Raw genomic sequence first — 19,472 nt, 5'->3', positions numbered from 1 at the left:
GGATGAAACATGAAACACAGCACACTCACGGAGTGCTCTTCTCAAGATATTTAAGCTAAAGATCAAACGTGGAGTTCACACGAAACACAGGAACTAGATGAATACTTAAATCAACACCATGAAGAAGGATCCTGACAAAGAAAGGCTTAGCGTGTTCTACAGGACGACTGCTCAGTCTCTCTCGCAACTCAGTGTCACAAAAAAAAGGAGAAGTAGAACAACGGAAACTCTTTCATATTAAAATAATTCAGAAACCTAACTAAAGGCAAGGTATAGATCTTAGAAAGGTTCAATATGGGATAAAAGAACTGTAAAATACATTTGGGAATCTAGATATTAAAGGATTTTGAAGACAACTGCAAATTTTGGTACATGTCTCCATTACAATGTAAATTCTATGAATATAAGTCCTTTGTCTCTTCTGTTGGAATCTAAAATTCTCCTTACTACCTAGCAAGAAATCAATAAATTGTATTCAACAAATGAGTGAATATTATAATCTTTAAGTATGGAACTAAAATAAATAAAAAAAAAATTTTTTTTGACAGGCAGAGTGGACAGTGAGAGAGAGAGAGAGACAGAGAGAAAGGTCTTCCTTTGCCGTTGGTTCACCCTCCAATGGCCACCGTGGCCGGCACGCTGCGGCTGGCGCCTGCAGCCGGCGCACCGCGCTGATCCGATGGCAGGAGCCAGGAGCCAGGTGCTTTTCCTGGTCTCCCATGGGGTGCAGGGCCCAAGCACCTGGGCCATCCTCCACTGCACTCCCTGGCCACAGCAGAGAGCTGGCCTGGAAGAGGGGCAACCAGGACAGAATCCGGCACCCTGACCGGGACTAGAACCCGGTGTGCCGGCGCCGCTAGGCGGAGGATTAGCCTAGTGAGCCGCGGTGCCGGCCAAATAAATAAAAATTTTTAAGATTTTATTTATTTGAGAGGTAGAGTTTAAAGTCTGTTGGTTCACTCTCCAAATGGCTGCAATGGCCAGAGCGGAGCTGATCAGAAGCCAGGACACAGGAGGTTCTTCTGGGTCTCCCACGCAGGTGCAGGGGCCCAAGTGCTTGGGCCATAGCAGAGAGCTGGATCGGAAGAGGAGCAGCCGGGACCTGAACTGGCGCCCATATGGGATGCTGGCGCCACAGGCGAAGGATCAACCTACTGTACCACAGTGCCAGCCCCTGAAAGTAAATCTTTTATGTGTGTCTCCTCTTTGAAAATTGCACTATAATAATCATGCACTCCCTTTAAAGTGTGGAATTAGTTCCTTGTAAAAGAAAACAGTAAAATCTCTCAGGCTAAAGAGCACTCATTCACACTCTATATCCTTAGTCATTTCTCTTTTCTGATAAGAGAAGCTAAGAATATGGAATAATTATGTATTAACTTCCTAAGTACAAGCCTCCTTTCTAAGTAATTAGGCTGAGACCAACAAATGAGATCAGACTGCACAGCACTTGTGAGCACCTGTTAATGTGTTCACTTCCAACTGCCTTCCAATCGATCCCCCCATCACTACTGCAGAGTGTAAGCTTGGGTAGGGCAGGATGCTGCCTGTTTTGCCACTCCTCAATCTTCAGCTCTTAGAATGGTGCCTGACACATACTAGGCACTCAAGTCAGTAACTGCTGAAAGAAATTCGCATATTCTGTTTGACTTTATGCAAAATGTTCTACCCGGTACATTCATGCTATTAAATGTAAAATACACAAGGATGCTATTGTTGTCAACACTGCTTTTTCATATTGTTACACCTGGGAGTGGGCACTGTAGGGCAGCAGGTTAAGCTGCCTCCTGGGATGTCCACATGCAGGATCAGCCCGATGGGAGCCCTGGCTGCTCTGCTTCTGATCCAAGTTCCTGATAATGCAGCCGGGAGGCAGCGGATGATGGCCAAGTACCTGTGTCCCTGCCACCCGTGGAGGAGACTCAGATGGCATTCCAGATCCCTGACCTCAGCCTGACCCAGCCTGACCTGGCCATTGCAGGTATTTGGGGATGAACCAGTAAATGGAAGATGTTTCTCTCTGTCCATCTTTCCCTCTCTGTCATTCTGTCTTTCAAATAAGTAAATAAATACATAGGTATATATAATTGCTACACTTATACTATAATGGTCAATCCCTTACTTTTACTTTGACATGTGAAATAAACTTGTAAGAGTCATAGTTAATAAAAAATAGACTTATCACTTTTTTACTTAAGCTGTAGGTAACACCAATTTTATTAATTTTTGTTTTGTAAATCTTTGAAGCTACTAGAATTCATCATCTACCCTTCACTGAGAACAAATAATGAGAGTTGAAACTACATTTTGGTAGTTTGTAAAACAGAAATATTACCTGGAACCTTTTTAAACTTCAAAAGTGGTAATAGGATGTCATATTAAATGTAAGTGAATTATGAGTTAAGAACTCCTGTCTAGAAATTTCTGTGAAAAAAAGTAGACAACTAACCTTATGCAGAGGTTTGAGTACAGCCCTGTTCTTGGACATCTCCTCTCTCCCTGATCCATAACAGGGCATCCACGGTTTGGGTACAGGTTTTGTCTGTTACAAAGCCACTCACTAGGTAACAAAGGGAAAGGAACCAAACTCATAGGAAGGAGCTTAAGGCAAGCCCTGGCCACACAACAGAGTAAGGCGAGACACTGATGCTGTCAGGACGACAATAGTGCACGTTGGAGTAGAAATCACTGTCAAGGTCTGGGATCCTGTCAACCTCCTCTCCAGAAAAACATCAGGTCTGCAGGATGTCGATTTCCACTCCCACTGGGGCACCCAGAAGGGGCAAGTCAGAGTACCACCTGTTCTTCCCTCTCCAGCCAGGTAGGAGGTGATCAAAGGGAGGACCAGTGCAGCAGCAAAGGGAAAGCCGAGTTCCCTCCTCCGTGGACTGGGAAAATGACCTCCTCCCACCCCGCAGAACAGAATGAACTGAGAACAGGCAGTGTCCGGCAACCCCAAAATCAACCACGAGTTAAAAAGGGTGAGAGGAAAGGTCCTGGGCTCACATTGGTCATCATGATCGTGAACATTCTCTGCAAGAAACGGTAATAAATCTGATCACTTGATATGACGTGTGGCAGACAGGCGTATTTCTGCAACAGCTTCTCGTGAGTTCTCCACTTTAAAGAGGCTGCCGCTCGCTGTTCAGCAGCTGTGAGTGCTGGAATCAAGTCGGGCAGCGAGGATAACTGCAGAGACACACATCGAAAGGGCGGATGGTGATTAAGTCACTCAACTGCAGCATTCAGACTGCTCGTTCTCGTAACACATTGGAGAGGAGAGAACTCCACTCACTTCAGAGCTTAAAAGGCATCTTAGTTATGACAGGAAATAATTATCTGGCAAAATCAAGCTGTTTTTTAAGAATCAGTGAGTAGAATTTATGGAAACTAAATCTGAAATAGAAACTGGGGCTCATTATTCTCCCCATCAGACTGCTTATCACAGGACTCTTCTGATCAGAGCTGAACAGATTACGTGTTGCTGTCAGCAAGCTTTGACCTTCCACAATTCCCACCCTTCTGTCCTCACTGTTCGTTCTTCTTGGGATAATCATTACTGCAGGTGAAAACTGAACATATGAAGATAAACTTCAGAGATTCATTAACGTAAGTATAATGTAACTATACACTGGAGTGCATATATAGAATTATGTATTGTAATGTAATTACAGAGGAAATCCAAGCTGTACAAACTCCAGCAGACTTCTGCTGAGCACCTGTGATGCGGCAAGCCCTATTGGAAATGTTCCCCACGCATTCGTTCACTGATCCCTCACAAACACCCTGCAAAGGAGGAAGAAATTTATAAAGTTCAAAAGCTTTTTTGATCCAAAGGATTTACCTTATTTTCTTGAACACTGCTTTCTCCACCAGTAGACATAAGTTCCAAGATTTCTGGAAGATGGTCTATCAGAGCGTCTAGTACCTTTTAATAGAGATACTGGTTACTCTCACAATGACTGCTATGTTTTCTAGTTTAGATAACCCCATGTGGCAATTTCTACACAGAAATAGTGTTGTTTACCAAATAACGTTTTGAGGATTTCTACTTCCTTATTCTGTCGTAATTTTGCTAGAAAGTCTTAGAAACATGACCAACTGCATTGATCAATCTGTCACTAAAAGGAGATTAAGGTATCCATCTCAATACTGTTCAAATAGTCTAAATCTGACACAGCTACTCCTATGTACTTTAATGGTTTAAAATTGCTTCTCACTTTTAAATAGTGGTTTATATCAGATAATACACTCAACAATATCAAACTATTGATAAGCTGAACTATGGAAAAGTAGGAATCATTCAAGTGAATGATATACACAAAATATAACATCAAAATGAAGTACCTCAAAGTCTTCATAATTACACACTAGATAGTAAAATACTCTCCCAATACTGAGAGTATATATGTGACTATATGTCTACAATTTATAGAAACATATGATTATATGGAAATATAAAGATGAAAAAATAACAAAATAGTAATAGTAATTGGAATTAAAGGTGTTCTTTTATCTGCCTTCTTTTTGGCACTTCCTTAATTTTAAAATCAATATACATTTTGAAACTGAATTTTTTTAAATCCCAAGTTTTTAAGGGCCATCGCAGTGTCCAGTCTCTGATACAGTGGTATGTTGATTTGAAGCTTCTGGGGCTAGTCAGCTGAAAGAATTCATGCATTCCCAAAGAGTAGGGGGAAAAGGCACTGATCTATTTGGAAATAACATAAAAGAAGTGAAAAGCAAAGAGTAAGAAGATATTACCTCCAGTGACTCATCTTGTAATAATGTTATTAGTTCTTTATGTATTAAATAGACTCCAGAATTCAGAAGTTTAGATACCTAAAATGTAGCAATACAGTCTCTCAGATTTGAGACCACTAGAGATATAAAGTTAAAATAATAGTTTGGGAAAAAACATATCCTTTTTAGACAACAAAACTAGGTTACAAAATAAATACAAAATTTCTAGAAAACTTAGCTGCACACATAACCAGTTTTTTAGTCTACTTCACAACATGCTGGAGTGTACAGACACGGGAGGGTGGGTGGTGCACACATGGGTGGGTTCAGTACAGAGGGTGAGACTTCCCAGGCACCGCCGACACATCACAGGCAGTGAGAGCCCACGGGTGTCTCCAGTTCATGCTGCAGTCTTAGGGCAGACAACAGTGTCACGGAGGACATCGCAGGTGCCAGGATGCATCCCCGTTCAGAACCTGCCCAAGAAGGTAACCTCTCCTGAAGGCCTCTGCTGGTACCAAGGCAGCGATAATCACCCCTTGAACACCTGAATCAGTGGAAGAGCTGGAAGAGTCCAGAATAATCCAGCTCCCCGGTGACAGGCTTTTTCTGCTTCCTGACTATTCAGAGCCCACAATGGTTGATTATCAGTTTCTACTTCACCATTTATTTTTTATTTATTTGAAAGCCAAAGTTACAGAGAGAAGAAGAGAAACAGTGAGATTTTACATCCACTGAGTCACTACCCAAATGGCTACAACAGCCCAAGGTAGGCCAGGCCAAAGCCAGGAGCCAGGAACTTCATCTGGGTCTCCCACAGGGGTGCAGGGGCCCAGGCACTTGGACCATCTTCTGCTGCTTTCTCAAGCACACTAGCAGAGAGCTGCATCAGAGTAGAGCAGCCAGGACTCAAACTGGTGCCCATATGGGACGCTGGTATCGCAGGTGGAGGCTTAACCTGCTAAGCCACAATGCCAGCCCCTACTTCACCAGTTTTTTAAAACTTAATAGGCTTACAAAAACTTTATTCGGAAGAAAAAGTTCCCAGATAAAGAAAGCATTTAAAAATCTTTCACTCTAACATGGCTGTTTTTGATTTGCTGCAAATATTTTCAAAATAATATTTTTCTGAAAATAAGAATCAAGTTAGAATTTAGTAAGGTGATTATTAGCATATGATATTAACACTGTTAGGAGAATTTAAATCCATCAGTGGATCTTCATTATTTTAAAAGACAGCCAAGACCAACCCCTCATTTTAAGGAGCAGAACGTCATGCGTAGCCTAGCTAGGTGATACGATTGTGACAATATGGAAACCAGCCACCCAAGTAAATAGGTAGATTGGCAGCTTCCAAACTCGCTCCTCCCAGTGAAATATTTTTGTATATACACACACATTTCAAAGTTTATTTATATGGTTCCATATTATGCCCACTAGAAATCATCAATAGAAATGAAATATTTGGGGCCGGCGCAATGATATAGTAAGTTAAGCCTTCACCTGCTGCGCCAGCATCCCATTCAGGTGCCGGTGCAAGTCCCGGCAGCTCCACTTCCGATCCAGCTCCCTTCTAATGGCCTGGGAAGCAGTGAAAAACGGCCCAAGTTCTTGGGCGCCTGCACCCACATGGGAGATATGGAGAGTCCTGGCTCCTGGCTTTGAATCAGCCCAGCTCCGGCTGTTGGAGTCATTTGGGGAGTAAACCAGCAGATGGCAGACTTCTCTCTCTGTCTCTCCCTCTCTCTGTAACTCTGCGCTCAAATAAATAAATAAACCTTTTTTGTTTTTTAAAAAAAGAAATATTAAAGGGATGAGTCAAAAACAAATAGAAAGTTTAGCACTGCACAGATACTGCATCCCCAGACTCCAATCTTGGGCAATCCCCTCTGGAGTCCACTGATAACAGACAGACAGTCACCAAAGCTAAGTGACTGTTTAATGCGTCTTGGAGATGACTGTTACGTTCAGCTGCCAGTGGCTTCTCCACCCTCTCCTTCTCCAGAAGTAAATTTCTACAGGTCTGTTCCCAAAGACGGGGCAGTTGTGCAGTGCTGGCTTTGTTCTAGGTAACTGCTGTTTAAAGGGAACTTCCTACACAAGTAAGATAGATTTCTTTCATACCAGAAAAAAGGTAATTTTAAAGACGCAAAGACTACCACCCAACAGCAGAGGATCTTAAATCACAGTTATAATGATGCTATGGATAGCCTGCATACTCCCAGCTACTGAACAATGCTCTGACACAGGGAGACAGAGCAAGGGAAGAGACGAAATATTCTACTGAGAATAAGAACTTACTATGCCACTTAGAGGAAAGGGGATATTTTATCATGCCACTTACAAAGTTACTCTACAACAGCTTTGCCCTGACAAGTAATGGCTTACGTGTGTTTACTGCAACCATAACACACATGTGCTTACTGAAATCACCCAAGAAACGTGTTCCACATTTCAATCTCAAGAGTTAAAAAGTTAATTATATTCATCACAAAAGTTTGAGTTCACTTTTGCTCCTACCTAAGATCTGTGCTCCCGCCACACAGTCCATTAGCAATAAAAATAAATTTAAATAACTTATCTCAATTTTCCATTTGTTCTAAAGTGCTTAAGTTTAGATGCAAAGTATAACTATTATAAAACATATGAAAGCTAATTTTACTTCCAAATCTGAAACACTCATACATATACCATAATGTCTAGCTTAAACACTTAGTATAGATATGCTAAACAAATGGTTAGTAAAAATAAATGAATATAATGTATTATGTAATGGATTCTACAAACACTGAAAAGAGAAGACAAATGTGGGAATTTTAAAATAAGATTTAGGACTAGAACATGCTAGAGATATGGAGTTGATATCTCATAATAAATCTGTAAACAGAAGTGCATAAATATCAAAACAGCATCCAGTACACATACGTCGACTTAACAATAAGTGAAAGTGGTACCAGTTCTTCAGACTTACTTCATAAAAGCAAATAGCAATCGTGTATCTGACTGGGACTTCAGGGTCATGACAAAGGCAGAAGAATGTAGAATAGAGTTCCATGTGGAAGTTTTTAGGATCAACAAAAACAATCATGGCCTGGTGCAGGTGGAAGGAGGAGATGAATGGGAAGGAGAGGAAAACGCGCATCAATACCTGGTATTAGAGTCGTTTCACTTAAACTGAAGTCATGCTCTGCGTTGTCATTTAATTGGAAATTATATCTTGAAGATACAAATGCATGCCCATAACTCCAACTTACTACAGAGAAACATATTCCACAGAGTTCCTCAGGACCTACTGTTTATAGCAGACATGAGGCTAAGCAGCAACTGTCAAATACGATATATTTAGTGCTATCCAATCACATATTTTAAGGCCATAACCAAGATGCCCAGTCAGTAGAGATATGTAGCTCATTACCGGGAAGTTGTAAGCACAGTTCTTCCGGACTGTTACATATTTCTTCTCCTGCTCTAGGACTTGACTGGGAATCTGGTTTTCATTGTGCCCATTTTCTTGTTGCAAACCCAATGTACAAAGTTTCTTATAAAACTCCAAAAATCGCAAATGTTGATCTGGAGTAAAAATTCCTAAAACAAATATGAAACCCTTGTTGAACATTTCACTTGCAAACAAAAAATTAAAAAGATAAAGCCAAAGTACAATAACAACATAATAGAGCCAAATATTCAAATAAGTGGTTACAGATAGTACATGAATAACAGCAGCAATGACCAGTAAGTGTTACAGAAATCTAATTGGTCATATTGTTCCAGCTAGTGTCAGCTTTAATCACATCCTAACTTCAAAAGTATGAACTATATAGGAATTATGGCTGAATTAATCTCTGACAGGTATGATACTGTATATCAAGTCACTATAATTACAATGTTGTAAGTATTTATACATGTCACTAATTCCTTACGGTAAATATTACAGAATTGCCTAAAAAGAGATGTGTGCGAGTCAGCAGAGGAGGAGCTTACACCTTGAATCTGAAAGATGGCAAAAGTGGATTCCAAACAATGGAACAGTTACACATTCACTGACTATCTCAGGGAGCTAACAACTCATATGCTGCAATGGAATTTTTAGAGTGTACTAAATGTCTACAATCCACACAAAATATTTTACTATCCTAGATGGCTATAACTTAATTCTCACTTTATTGTAGCAAGCTGAGAAATAAGAAATATGTTCAAAATGCAAAGAGTTATAGGCTTTATTCCATATTCTAAGTAAAATTTTTGACATGATATATTAATTGTCCAACAAATGGTTAAGGAAGTTATACTTACTACTGATCAATAGTAAATAAATCTGAACTTCTATTAGCATATACCATATAATACATAAATATAAAATATTTGAAAATTTAAAAGGCAACACTTTGCCATTGTTCTTTCAAATAGGTATTGGTGAAAACATTGTTCCTAAATGTGGTCTAAATTGCTCTATCAAAATTCTAAGACATCATGAGATTTTATACACCTAAAAGATAGGTTTTACAACTGAAAAGCTGAAGTCTATTGGCTAAGGTAGAAGAAAAAGGGAAAAATTATGTACAACTTTAAAATTCTTAAGCTATATCATACCATATAGTCCATGGCAGAGTTTTCCTAAATGGAAAGATAAAGAAATAAGAATCGATTCATCGGCTTTGAAAGATTTTTCACAAAATGATTTCACTAAGGGAAGTATAGTTTGACTTCTGTCATCTGGAAAACAAAACAAAACAATACACACTTTAGACTGAGCTGCCCACACTGCACAGGAAACTCACACACAAACAGATTCCACAAAGAACAATTACCAGTTAGCCTCAGAGTAACAGGAAATACCTGACAACGACAACGATAATGACAATGACAGAGACGGTGGTGAAGAAGGGGTAGGAGGAGGGTTGAAACTGTCAGAAACTTAATGTCAGGATAAGGGGTTTGAACTTCCTACTGTGGGCCACAGGGAATAAAGAGCGATTACAAATCAAAAGGTTAAGATGACGGGTTTTTAATCTGAATAAGGGAAAGGAATTTAATTCCTACTAGAAACAGAGGCGTAGCATGTGGGCGAGCCTCCCTGGTCCCCTCAGCAGGTCTCTTCCTGTGCTGTGGCTTAAGCTCAGTGTACTGTCTCATCTTCATGGAAATCAAGTCGGCTCCTGAGATGCTCTGTACGCTGAATGCCATCACGCTTCCTTCTTAGCTGACTCTGCTTTTAAAAGTTAATTCTTTGAGTATATCTGCTTGGGTCCTAAGTTTCTGATGTACTAGTAAGACTTAAGACTCAAGTGTAAACCCTCTCCAAATTTTCCAGAGTGTGTTTAACCTTCCTGAATGAATCCCTGCTCAATCGAGGGTCTGACAATAACAAGGAAATCGTTGTGAAGAACCTTAAAAATCAAACCAAGATGGAGTGACCTAAGCCAATACCATTAAAAACAAGAAGTCACCTTTGCCCCAAATAAAATTAAAGTTTAAAAATTACAGCCCTAAACTTTTTCCCCCCAAAGCTAAAATCAGGTGCAGCTATAAAAATAAGGGACCCTATGCTTAGCTAGCTGTGACACTTGAGCCTGGCTGTGCTAAGACCTAACCCAGTTTGTATGCCTCCTAATACTCAAATAACGGTGTGGGAAGCAGGACGCCGCTCTCCCACCAGGGGAACAAAGGGAGCGAGACGTCGTCCCCCTCAGGGTGAACAAGATGGCGCTGGCAGGAAAAGGAACTGCTAAAGAAGTAAACAACAAAATGGCGACGAGGTGCATGCCTCCCATGTGATACTGTAGCTGACTAGATAGAAAACGCATGCCCTTCAAATGATCAGCTCGCGGATTGGACTGCTGTGTGCTTGCCTCCCATGTGATCCCGTAGCTGATTGGATAGAAGACGCATGCCCTTCACATGATCACCTCACGGATTGGACTGCTGTGTGCATGGACTCTATAGTGCTTTTGATTGGTCACTGTGGGTATATAAACCGTGTGGCTTTGTGCTGGGGGCGCTCTCTGAACTCCCGAGTTCAGGAGGTCCATCTGCGCAGACACCGAATAAATCCTCTTGCTTTTGCATCAGCTGGTCTGGACTCTGAGTCTTTGGGGTGTGCCTCTCAACGTGTTAGCATCCTCACTCCGAGGGTCTAACAGTTGCAACAGGATGAGCAGCATGACTGTGGCTGCAGTTCACTAACACCATCACTCCTCCGTGTGAGGTCTACTGTTTTATCGGACATTTGTTCCACATGCGTTCCATGTCTCATAGAACGAGTGTTATATGAAGTAGTGGGAGTGAAAAGATGGATAATAAACAGTTTCTGAACTTGAGAAACTCAAATCCGCCAAGAAGCCCAACAGTAAAATAAAAGGTGACGTTAGCACTGCTCTAATAGTTGGTATAAGGCAGGAGTCTGCAAAGGTTTTGCTTTTGGGTTGAGCCCAAATCCCTGTGGCAATGATGGGAAAGGACCAAGGTAGTACCTTTGGTCTGCTTTGGAGCCTGAGGGTTCCCCATTATGAGGGACAATGGACTCATTCCTCCTTTTAGCCTGTCTGCAATTTTTACTCCTCTGCTTCCTCGTGGCGCTTACATGCTTATTCTGCAACAACCATACATAACTACTGTCTACATTAAAATTATCTTTAGGGGCAAATTTATTATTAAATTAAAATATTAATAATCAAGTAAACAGAAATGTAATCCTAGATTTACACAATATTTTCGCCTTAAGTACTTGACATTTGCCCCTCCTCACTTCACCCTATAGACAGGTGCATGATCCTGAGTGACCAACGGCCAGCTTCAGTCAAGAGCCCAGTCACACGCCGAGTGGAGCGGTTAGAGACCTGGTTGCCTAACACTAAGAAATGCTGCTCTCCTCATCCCCAAGCAAAGACCCCATCCCCGAATTCCCCAGTGGACATGAGATTTCTGGCACTAAAGTATTATTTAGGAGAGGAAACTCCTTTCGACATTGTTTTTACTCAAGAGCTCCGTTAATGTCAAACAGCTGAGAAAGTTAAAGGTAATTCTCACCCCAAATTCTCAGCCCTAAACACAAGTAGGTTGCATTTTGATGGGAAAAGAGAGAGAGAGATGAAAGATGTGGCAACACTGAAAACCAGGAGGGTAACAGTGGAAACAGAGAAGACACCCAAAGGAAAGAATCATGAAGACAGAGGAAGGGAGGCTTAACATTCAGCATCAAACAGCACACAAATTTCTGCTTGAGTGATACCACATCCATGGAGCAGCACTGCTCGACGAAGCAATGCTGTGTCCACCTGAAGACTTACCTGTGTCAAATACGTCAAGCAGGTTGACCAAAGTTTCAAAAGCTGCAAGTCGCACGCTGCTGCCTTCGTCCCTAGAGAGTTCTATTAATTCAGGGAGCACTACACTTTTTGTCAGTTCTGTCCTGCACAATAAGCAATAGGAGAAAATAAATCAAATCAATAAATTTCAAGCAAAAACTTGCTAAAATCAAGTAACCGGGCTAGGTGCTGCAGAAACAGTGAAAAATCATAAAGGTAACGGTTCCAGCTCGCCAGGTGCTTGTCTGACTGGGAACGCATGCCATCAACACAAAAAGCAAGCACAGTGCGTTCATATTTACTGGAATTGATTCCATCCCTCCCAGCACAAAATGGCTGCCTCCAGAAACTATAAATCGTCATATAGTTTTCAATTTTAAACAACATCAGCAAATGATCTGGACTAATTAGAAAAAAACAGTATTAACTGTAGAAACCCAAATAAAATCTCTCTATCTAGATTCCAGGGCATAAATTATTTTCCCATTCGCCAAAAACATATTATCAATAAGTGATTTCTATATAGAAGAATGATATATGACACTAGATGTTCCACCTAAAAAATGAAACATAAAATAAAAATGCTAAAAAGCAAGCCAGAAGATAGAATTTTGAATGTTTTCACCATAAGGAAATGTTAAATGTTTGAAGAAATAGGTATATTTGTCCTGATTAAAAATTATACAATGGTGGCCGGCGCTGTGGCGCAGCGGGTTAAAGCCCTGGCCTAAAGTGCCAGCATCCCATATGGGCACCGGTTCTTCTTCCTATCCACCCGGCTGCTTTTCTTCTTATCCACCCAGACCCAGAAGAAGCTCCTAGCTTCTGGCTTCGGATTGGCACAGCTTCGGCCATTGAGGCCAGTTGGGGAGTGAACCAGCAGATGGAAGACCTCTCTCTCTGTCTCTACCTCTCTCTGTAACTCTGTCTTTCAAATAAATAAAATAAATCTTTAAAAAAAAGAAATTATACAATGTATACATGATTCAAAACAGCATACGGTACCCCATAAACATGTACAACTTTTATGCATCTGCTAATGTTGGAAAATGCTTTAAAAGAATATATAAATATATGCACACACACATAATCACAAATAGTTCTTCCACAACACTCTAATTTGCTTCTGCTTAAGGTGTTACAGGCAGGCATCTGGTGCAGGGGTTAAGATGCCACTTGGGGAGATCACGTCTCATGATGGAGTGCCTGGTTCAAGTCCCAACTCTGCTTCTGACTCCAGCTTCCTGTTAATGCAAACCACGGGCAGCGGCAGGTGATGGCTCAAGGACCTGGGCCTCTGACACCCACGTGGGAGACTGGAATTGGGTCATGGGCACCTGGTTTCAAACTGGGCCTGCCTGGGCTGCTGCAGCCATTTGGTAATACAACAAATGAAAGATCTCTCTCTTTTTCTCTCTCTCTCTCAAATAATGAAGAAGTAATTTTTTAAAGAGATGCCATTATAATGACACAGTTTGATTAAGGGGAAGTTTATAATGATGTGGCCTGCCTTCTTGGGTACATGATGGAAGATGATATAAGATGTTGATAGAGTCCAAAAAGAGTCAGTAAGAGCTGCAGAAAACCTAAGTTCAGAACTAAGCTAAAAGACTGTAAGACAATGCAGCCCGGCAGAACCTTCTGCAATGATGGGAATGTTTACATTCTGTGCATACTGTCCAACAGGGTAGCCAAATATGGCTGCTGAGCAACGAAGTTGAAAAATATCAACATAAAATCTAAAGATATTAACTTCTATAATTTTGTCTGATAATTGATAAAATCCTTTAATCTCTGGGGCTGGCACCATGGCACAGTGGGTTAAAGCCCCAGCCTGGAGCGCCAGCATCCCATATGGGCACAGGTTTAAGTCCTGGCTGCCCCCCTTCCAGTCCAGCTCTCTGCTGTGACCTGGGAAAGCAGTGGAGGATGGCCCAAGTGCTTGGGCCCCTGCACCCACGTGGGAGACCTGGAAGAAGTTCCTGGCTCCTAGCTTTGGATCAGCTCACTCTGGCCGTTGCAGTCATCTAGGGCGTGAACCAGCAGATGGAAGACTTCTCTCTCTTTCTCTCTCTGACTCTACCTCTTTCTGGAACTCTTTCAAATAAATAAATAAATCCTTCAATCTTCAGCCTCAAGCCGTGAAGGAAGCTTTTCCCTGTGTTGTCTCATTATAGCAGCTTTGTTATATGATGTGAGAGTTTTCTCATGAATATCAGCTGTTTACACTCAGGTGCTAGGCCATTCTACTCTTTATTACATAGATGATATCTTGTCTCTAAACAATTTCATACGTGTGTATTTTTCTTCTGAATTCTGAGGGGCTGATTCGTCTACTAAGTCAGTGAAAGCCTACAGTTTCTAACCAACACTTCACTGTTCACTAAACTTGCTTGAATTTTTCTATTCCATTTTTAATTTCCTGTAATTACATTTTAATTTTAACTAAGTTTTAAATTTTCTTCTTCCTTAAAACTTTTTCATCTCAGCATGTCTCATCACCAAATTTTCAATCTAATTTTATGGCAGGGAGGTCTTCTAGAATTTTGTTGAAAACAGAAAGATGCTTTATTCATTTTCTGTTAGAATAATTTTTTACTTTTTTATTTGCTTGATCATTATTAGTTATACTGAAGAACAATTTAAAGGCCATTTAAATTGTATTAAAGACAATTTTATTACTGCTAAAATTAAATACAATTTTATTATAGGTAAATAAGTCACATGTAGTAGTACTCAAGCACACACTTATTGGGGCGGGCATTTGGGGCAGTAGCTAAGTCCCCACTTGGGATGCCTGTGCTCCATATTGGAATATCTGGCTTAAGTCCCAACTACTCGACTTCTATTCAGCCTCCTGTTACTGTACACACTGGGAGGCAGCAGATGATGTCTAAGAACTTGGGTCCCTAACACCCACATGGGGACCTAGACTGAGTCCCAGTCTCCTGGCCATCAGAGGCATCTGGAAAGTAAACCGATAGATGAAAGATCTCTCTCATCCTTCTCTTTCTCTCTACCTCTCTGCCTTTCGAATTAAAACAAGAAGGAAAAAGAAAGAAGAAAGTGCACATGCACGGATGGGTTCTGGCAGTTGTCAAGTGTCTGGGACAACACCCCCACAATGCAGACCCAGCATCGCTGTCGCCCCAGCACGCTCCACAGCCTGCTCTGACAAGGGCAACCACAGATCTGCTTCTTGTCACTACATGCCAGCTTGCGTGTGTCCTCTGGCAAATGGCCTCCCTTGTGTCTGACTCATCTCTCTACCATACTGACTCTGAGATGCACCCAGAGGTCCATGGCGTGTATCAGTACCTCATTCCTTTTCACTATTGGATGGTATTCCACCTAAGGGAGACAGCCCACTGTTTACCCATTCACAGGCTGACAGACATCTGGACTGTCCCAGGTGTGGCTCTCACCAATGAAGCTGCCACAGACCTTGTGCATAATCAAGCTGTGCGTGTGAACACATTTTCACTTCTTTTGAAACACAGAAACAGGACATGCTTGTTCGATAATCTGCAAATAAGGCGATGGTGTAAGGAATTGAAAGTATACTTACCCAATGCCCTGAGCTATGTTTTCTAATTGTCTACACATACAAGATCGAACTTCGTATTCTACATCTTGACAGAGTGATTTTACCAGGGGAAGGATTTCTCTTTTAATGCTGAGGGAAGGGAGAAAAGAAACATGCAAATCAGTGTTTTAAATCACATCAAAACCTTAACTTAGCTTAATAATAATGACAAATATGCTTTACCAAAGCTTTATAGCTTACAATGTATTTTATTTGACAGATAGAGTTAGACAGTGAGAAAGAGAGAGGAAGAGAGAGACAGAGACAGAGAGAGACAGAGAGAAAGGTTACAATGTATTTTACCTACGTTACTTAATTTGGAAGCTATCATCATCCACTTGTAAACCATGTACTTGACAGATCTTTTAAAAACAATGGTTAATTTTGGATTGGTCGTTAAATCTGTAACTAAAATGAAAGGCTATCACGGTGGAATATTTGATACCAGCAACTATCAACCAACATATCTTCAATTACATACTTTACTCTTGTAAAACACAATATTCTATTAAACACCATTTGATATTAACCACCTGAGAGTAGCATATACATTTTAAACATGCTCCATAAAACCTCAAAAAGATAAGTGATTCAAAATAATGAACTTATAACAATAATATAAAGAAGGAATTCTACCTTCATGCCATTTTTATCAATTTGGAAAGTCTATAAGATAATCCTAGTTTATCTGTAAAAGTACACTGGGTGGGGATGGAGAAAACTAAGATGGGAAGTAAAAAAATATAACCTTATTAATGCTGAAAAGCCATGAGGCTGAGAAGAAATGCATCTTGATAAGTTAACTTCTATCTGAGAATTCCATAAAGTTAAAATAGCTAAACTCGTGTGCAGCATGGATTAATGCAAATCCAATTGTTAATTACACAGTAATTATATATTTAAAAATAGGAAATAGACCAAAAACCATATACAAATACTCACGTGTGGGCATCAAATTTGTTGGTCAATTTTCCTAAAATTTTACAACTAACTAAACGAGACTGGACTGTTTGAGAAAGTTGTGCCTTGGAAACCAGTGGATTCAAAATCTAAAGAGAAAACAATCAGAGAACAAGTTACAAAATTTTACACATTCTTGCCATAAATGTCAGCTATTTCTTTCCAGGAATATTTTAATGCTCCAAATGCTTTTAAAGAGCCTGAATTACAATTTCAGGCGCGTGGATATTCGTGACCTGGATCACTTTGTTTAGTCTTCTGGATTATTAAGGTCAAGATGTTGATATATTAGGAATTCAAGACAAACAGGAACAAAAAGATGAAGTAGGGGCGAATGTTGTGGTACAGTAGGCTAAACCACTGCTTACAGGGGCCAGCACTGCGGCGTAGTGGGCTAAGCCTCCTTGTGGGCGCTGGTTCTAGTCCCAGCTGTTCCTTCCAATCCAGCTCTCTGCTGTGGCCTGGGAAAGCGGCAGAAGGTGGCCCAAGTGCTTGGCCCCTACACCTGCTTGGGGGACCCGGAAGAAGTTCCTGGCTCCTGGCTTCAGATGGGCCCAGCTCCAGCAGTTGTGGACAATTGAGGAGTGAACCAGGGATGGAAGACTTGTCTCTCTGTCTCTCCCTCTCTCTCTCTCTCTCTCTCTCTCTCTCTGTAACTCTGCCCCTCAAATAAATAAATAAATTTATTAAAAAAAAAAAACCTGCCTGGGACACGCACATCCCATGTGGGAGCACCTAGTTCAAGTCCTGGCCTCTCTGCTTCTGATCCTGCTTCCTATTAATGCAGGCGGGAGGAATCAGCAGCTGATGGCTCAAGTGCTTGGTTTCCTGCCATCCACATGAGAAGCCTGAACCCTGGCTTTGGTCTGGCCCAGCCCTGGCTGTAGCAGGCATCTGAGGAGCGAACCAGTGGAAGATCTCTGTTTCTCTCTCTTTCTCAATCTGTGTGTATGTGTATGTGTATGTATGTGTGTGTGTGTGTGTGTCTCCCACCCCTGTCACTTTGACTTTCAAATAAATAAATTCTTTTTAAAAAATTGAAGAAAAACTTATGATGAATTCTGCAATGGTCTGTATGCACTTAATTTTGAAATATACATTTTCAAAAATGAAAAGCAAATTAACAACTAGATACTCTGGAAGTTGTTTTTTATTCCATATAAATGTTTATATTTTTCCTAATGGGATGGAAAACATTATAGCTAAAAGCAAATTACATTGGGTAAAATATTGACATTTGAAAACAACAACCTGAGTCTGATATTGTATCATTTGTATGGAAGGCACTCAAAAACACAACAGCACTGAAAGACTGAAGAGCGATGAAGATCAGACCATGACTCTAGTCCTACCTCTTTTTTTTTTTTTTTTTTTTTTTGATAGGCAGAGTGGACAGTGACTTCCTTTTGCCATTGGTTCACCCACCAATGGCCACCGCGGCCGGCGCACTGCGGCCAGCACACCACACCAATCCGATGGCAGGAGCCAGGTACTTATCCTGGTCTCCCATGGGGTGCAGGGCCCAAGCACTTGGGCCATCCTCCACTGCACTCCCGGGCCACAGCAGAGAGCTGGCCTGGAAGAGGGGCAACCAGGACAGAATCCGGTGCCCCGACCGGGACTAGAACCCGGTGTGCTGGTGCCGCACGGCGGAGGATTAGCCTAGTGAGCCGCGGCGCCGGCTTTAGTCCTACCTCTTTCGTCCACCTAAGCAACCTTGCTATTTCTCATTGCCAGGTTTTTTAGCTCCTTACCATAGAAATTAGAATATTTCATACTGAGGTCCCTTCACGTTCTAAAATTCTACTACTTTAAAAGCAAACTAGTTTGTTTCCTATCAACAAAAGGTAGCTGAAACTACTGGATGCATCATGACAAATATGATTATTTAAAGATTTATTTATTTACTTATTTGAAAGGCAGAGTGACAAACAGAGACAGACAGGAAGATCCTATCTGCTGGTTCACTCCTCAGATGGATGCAATGGCCAGGGCCGGGCCAGAACAAAGTCAGGAGCCAGGACCTTCATCAGTGCCTCCCACGTGGATGGCAGAAACCCAAGTACTTGGATCATCATAACTGCACCACAACACTAGCTGCAACAAATAAAATTTAAAGGTAAAAGATTTGAATAAATGAAAACATATATTCAAAATCTAAAAAATCACATTAAGTAAAATATAGCATTCTAGAGTAAAAACTGTGTTCTACTGCATTTTTCAAAAATATAAATAGTATGTCTACATTATACTCAACATTAAATCTGTGTAAACATCTAAGTACTTGGCATCAAATACACAAACATTCTCACAGCTATACAAATTTTCAAGCAAGCATCTTGGCATTGGGCTAAAACTGTAAACTGCATAAGGGCAAAGAAAGGCTTTTACTCAGCTGAGGACACTGTACTGACTGATGACTATTTTTTCAACCATGACATATTTAAAAATAAATATATATATATATACACATATATATATGGATAATATTCAAAGACTGAAAAGTGTTTCATTAAAGGATAAATTTCCTTTCCATTTTTCCTATTCTCTCATCACAGTTTATGTACAATTTTTTTTTTTTTTTGGACAGGCAGAGTGGACAGTGAGAGAGAGAGACAGAGAGAAAGGTCTCCTTTGCCGTTGGTTCACCCTCCAATGGCCACCGCGGCCAGCGCGCTGCAGCTGGCACACCGGACTGATCCGAAGCCAGGAGCCAGGTGCTTCTCCTGGTCTCCCATGGGGTGCAGGGCCCAAGCACTTGGGCCATCCTCCACTGCCCTCCCGGGCCACAGCAGAGAGCTGGACTGGAAGAGGGGCAACCGGGACAGAATCCGGCGCCCTGACCGGGACTAGAACCCGGTGTGCTGGTGCCGCAGGTG

The 19,472-nt window shown here is 41.2% G+C and overlaps 1 protein-coding gene across 8 annotated transcripts in view; it reads right to left on the bottom strand.

The window, feature by feature from the left end:
• The window catches only part of PPP4R4 (protein phosphatase 4 regulatory subunit 4), a 103,094-nt gene that overhangs the window by 25,914 nt on the left and 57,708 nt on the right, over positions 1 to 19,472 (bottom strand). For 6 of the 8 annotated variants that reach the window (XM_070065569.2, XM_070065568.2, XM_070065571.2 and 3 more), the window contains 9 exons: positions 16,576 to 16,682; positions 15,616 to 15,723; positions 12,030 to 12,151; positions 9,334 to 9,456; positions 8,159 to 8,328; positions 7,715 to 7,834; positions 4,765 to 4,842; positions 3,845 to 3,928; positions 3,007 to 3,189 (listed from right to left, as the gene is read on the bottom strand). In XM_070065569.2, the coding sequence (XP_069921670.2) occupies positions 3,007 to 3,189; positions 3,845 to 3,928; positions 4,765 to 4,842; positions 7,715 to 7,834; positions 8,159 to 8,328; positions 9,334 to 9,456; positions 12,030 to 12,151; positions 15,616 to 15,723; positions 16,576 to 16,682 (1,095 nt within the window). The remainder of the gene's footprint in view (positions 1 to 3,006; positions 3,190 to 3,844; positions 3,929 to 4,764; positions 4,843 to 7,714; positions 7,835 to 8,158; positions 8,329 to 9,333; positions 9,457 to 12,029; positions 12,152 to 15,615; positions 15,724 to 16,575; positions 16,683 to 19,472) is intronic. The other 2 variants (XM_070065572.2, XM_070065570.2) reach the window with 2 other exon arrangements.

The sequence above is a fragment of the Oryctolagus cuniculus genome, chromosome 20 (genome assembly GCF_051225735.1).
Source record: "Oryctolagus cuniculus isolate XC-2025 breed Fujian yellow rabbit chromosome 20, ASM5122573v1, whole genome shotgun sequence".
NCBI lineage: Eukaryota > Metazoa > Chordata > Mammalia > Lagomorpha > Leporidae > Oryctolagus > Oryctolagus cuniculus.
Note: the sequence above shows the minus strand (reverse complement) of the source record. Positions and strands in the feature narration are given on the sequence as shown.